Source organism: Dendropsophus ebraccatus, chromosome 6 (assembly GCF_027789765.1).
Source record: "Dendropsophus ebraccatus isolate aDenEbr1 chromosome 6, aDenEbr1.pat, whole genome shotgun sequence".
NCBI classification, from domain to species: Eukaryota; Metazoa; Chordata; class Amphibia; order Anura; family Hylidae; genus Dendropsophus; species Dendropsophus ebraccatus.
Window position 1 is genome coordinate 31,999,514 of NC_091459.1, and position 2,912 is coordinate 32,002,425.

The window sequence follows — 2,912 nt, forward strand, 5'->3', positions numbered from 1 at the left end:
CACTCAGCATCCCTCTCACTGCTCCTCTTCCATGTGGGATGCAGCAGCTGCAGGTTGGTAAGGAGAGTGGGCGGGGCGTCTTGACTCCTCCACCAATCAGCATCCAGGGCTGACTCCGGTTGCTAATGGTATCCACGTAAATCACAAGGGAGGCGGCCAATGGGAAGCGCGAGGGGGCGGGGCCGGGGACGCGTGCACAGGCTGCTGCAGGGGAGAGAGGGGCAGAGACACGCAGGAGAGGGAAGAGAGAGAGAGAGGGGCGCCTGGGGCGAGAGGAAGTAGCTGTCAAATGCTCGGCTCCTTTAACCAGGGCTATCAGTCGGGCTCGGTGAGTCATGGCGACCACAGCGTCTAACCACTACAACCTGCTGAGCTCCAGCTCGTCCATCGTGCATGCGGAGCCCGGTGGCATGCAGCAGGCTGCGGGATACAGGGATGCACAGACTCTGGTGCAGAGCGACTACACATTGCAGAGCAACGGGCACCCTCTCAGCCACGCTCACCAGTGGATTACGGCTCTGTCGCACGGGGATGGGGCGCCCTGGTCCACTAGTCCCCTGGGCCAGCAGGACATCAAGCCCACAGTGCAGCCCAGCAGGGAGGAGCTGCACAGTGCAGGGAGCTTACAGCACCAGAGCAGGGGTCCTCATCTGGTGCACCCAGCACACGGGAACCACCACAGTGCAGGAGCATGGAGGACCACCACCTCAGCTCACCTGCCCAGCATGGCTTCCACCAACGGGCAGGGGCTCATCTACTCCCAGCCATCTTTCACGGTCAATGGCATGATCAACCCCGGCTCCGGGCAGGGCATGCACCACCACGGGCTGAGGGATACCCACGAGGACCATCACGGCGACCATGGCCACCAGCAGCAGCAGCAGCAGCAGCAGTCCCAGCAGCAGTCCCAGCAGCACTCCCAGCACCAGGGTCACCACGACCACTCCGATGAGGATACCCCAACTTCAGATGACCTGGAGCAGTTTGCCAAGCAGTTCAAGCAGAGGAGAATCAAACTGGGATTTACCCAAGCAGACGTGGGACTGGCACTGGGCACTCTCTATGGCAATGTCTTCTCCCAGACCACCATCTGCAGGTTCGAGGCCCTGCAGCTGAGCTTTAAGAACATGTGCAAGCTCAAGCCTTTGTTGAACAAGTGGCTGGAAGAGGCGGACTCGTCTTCTGGAAGTCCCACCAGTATAGACAAGATAGCAGCTCAGGGGAGGAAAAGGAAAAAGAGGACCTCCATTGAGGTCAGTGTCAAGGGGGCTCTGGAAAGTCATTTCCTTAAGTGTCCCAAGCCATCTGCCCAGGAGATCTCCTCCCTTGCGGACAGTCTACAGCTAGAAAAGGAGGTGGTCAGAGTTTGGTTTTGTAACAGGAGACAGAAAGAGAAAAGGATGACTCCACCAGGAGGGACTATGCCAGGGGCAGAGGATGTATATGGGGCTAGCAGAGACACACCACCACACCATGGGGTGCAGACTCCTGTCCAGTGAATACACTTAGAACTTTTCATTGTCCTTTTTTTATACTATGAGAGAACAAAGCAGCTCCCTGGACTATCATACTGGGTAGCAGGTGTAGTAATAATGTGTTATTATTATTATGACCTTTACAGGCCGACTACACAGGCAAAAGGAGGAGTCGAGTGAGTATAACACCAACTTTACATGTCAGGGGCTTATGTACTGTAGAATCCAGGAAGCCACCCACACCCCAAAGTCTACACTATAAACAATGGTGACAGCAAGAGTTAGCTTTAGCCCACCCAATGAGGATGAGGAGGATTCTAAGTTACAACATTGACTTTATGTATGAGTCTAGATTTGCACTGTAAAAAAAAATTGAAGTTTACATGAAAATTTTTATTCCTCCAAACCAATAGACTGGTGGTCAGTATATAGAGGGAGCAGCATGTGTAGTGGTCACAGTGCTCTCTCTCTCTCCTTTGTTTTAAGTTCTTCTGTGTTTGTGTTTGTTATAAAAGTTGTGTTTTCAATTTTGTGTTCTCCTTATTTACAATAATCCCCCCCCCCCCTCCTTCAATATTCCCACCGCCAGGGCCATAGCCTAATATTTCTCCCTCTAAATTCCTTTAAATACTGTATAAGCAAGCTTTCCTTTTCAGTCAGAATGTAGATGGAATAGGAAAAAGAAAAAAAAAATCAATGTATCCTCTGATTGCTTCATTTTACCAAAGAGGCCTGAGGTCCTGAGGAAGAAAAGGTTAAGTGTATCCAGAATAATTGCACCAGAGAATTGCTGCTTTGGATCCCATCACAATCCATGGAGCCATGAGGTTTATGAGCACTGTTTGGTTCTTATAATTTAATATTTATACCAGAACAGAGCCCAGGCCAGGCTAGGGATATGTCCTCCTATCACTTTTATTATTTTCTATTTTATTTAAAAATTGGCCTCTTTTCCCTCTTCCTAGACTGATTTGATTTTTTTTTTTTTTTTTTTTGCTTTGCATTTTATTTTCAGCAGATGTGAGACTTAGAAGGCTCTTGCTTTCATCTATTGTGGGAAAGGGACTAGGAGGGGGGGACACAAAGGATCTACCCATTTCAATTCCTATTCAGAAGCTGAATTCTTGGACATTATCTTGGAGGTAAACCGCTAGCCCTAAGTCTAACAAAGGCTTTTGGTGACCAAAAAAATGAGGCTGAAGTAAGAAAAAAAAAAAAAAAGTTTCATAGGAGAAGAGTATAAAGAACATATAGTGTGAATGATCCCCATCATGTGTTTTTTTTGCACTGGGACATTGTATTGCTACTCGGCTACAAAGGGGTTAACTTGATGACAAAACTTCATTGAAGTGTTCCATGTTTAAAGGGGAAATCCTTGGCTCCTTAGAGTGTTTCTGGGCCTCTTTACCAACTCCTGATTTACTGTACAGCTGTGTA

General features: G+C 49.0%; 1 protein-coding gene across 1 annotated transcript; it reads left to right on the top strand.

The window, feature by feature from the left end:
* Positions 1 to 313: 313 nt before the first annotated feature.
* POU3F2 (POU class 3 homeobox 2) lies at positions 314 to 1,749 on the top strand. Its single transcript, XM_069973597.1, has one exon. The coding sequence runs from the start codon at positions 336 to 338 to the stop codon at positions 1,497 to 1,499; it is 1,164 nt and encodes a 387-aa protein (XP_069829698.1). The 5' UTR covers positions 314 to 335; the 3' UTR covers positions 1,500 to 1,749.
* Positions 1,750 to 2,912: the final 1,163 nt, after the last annotated feature.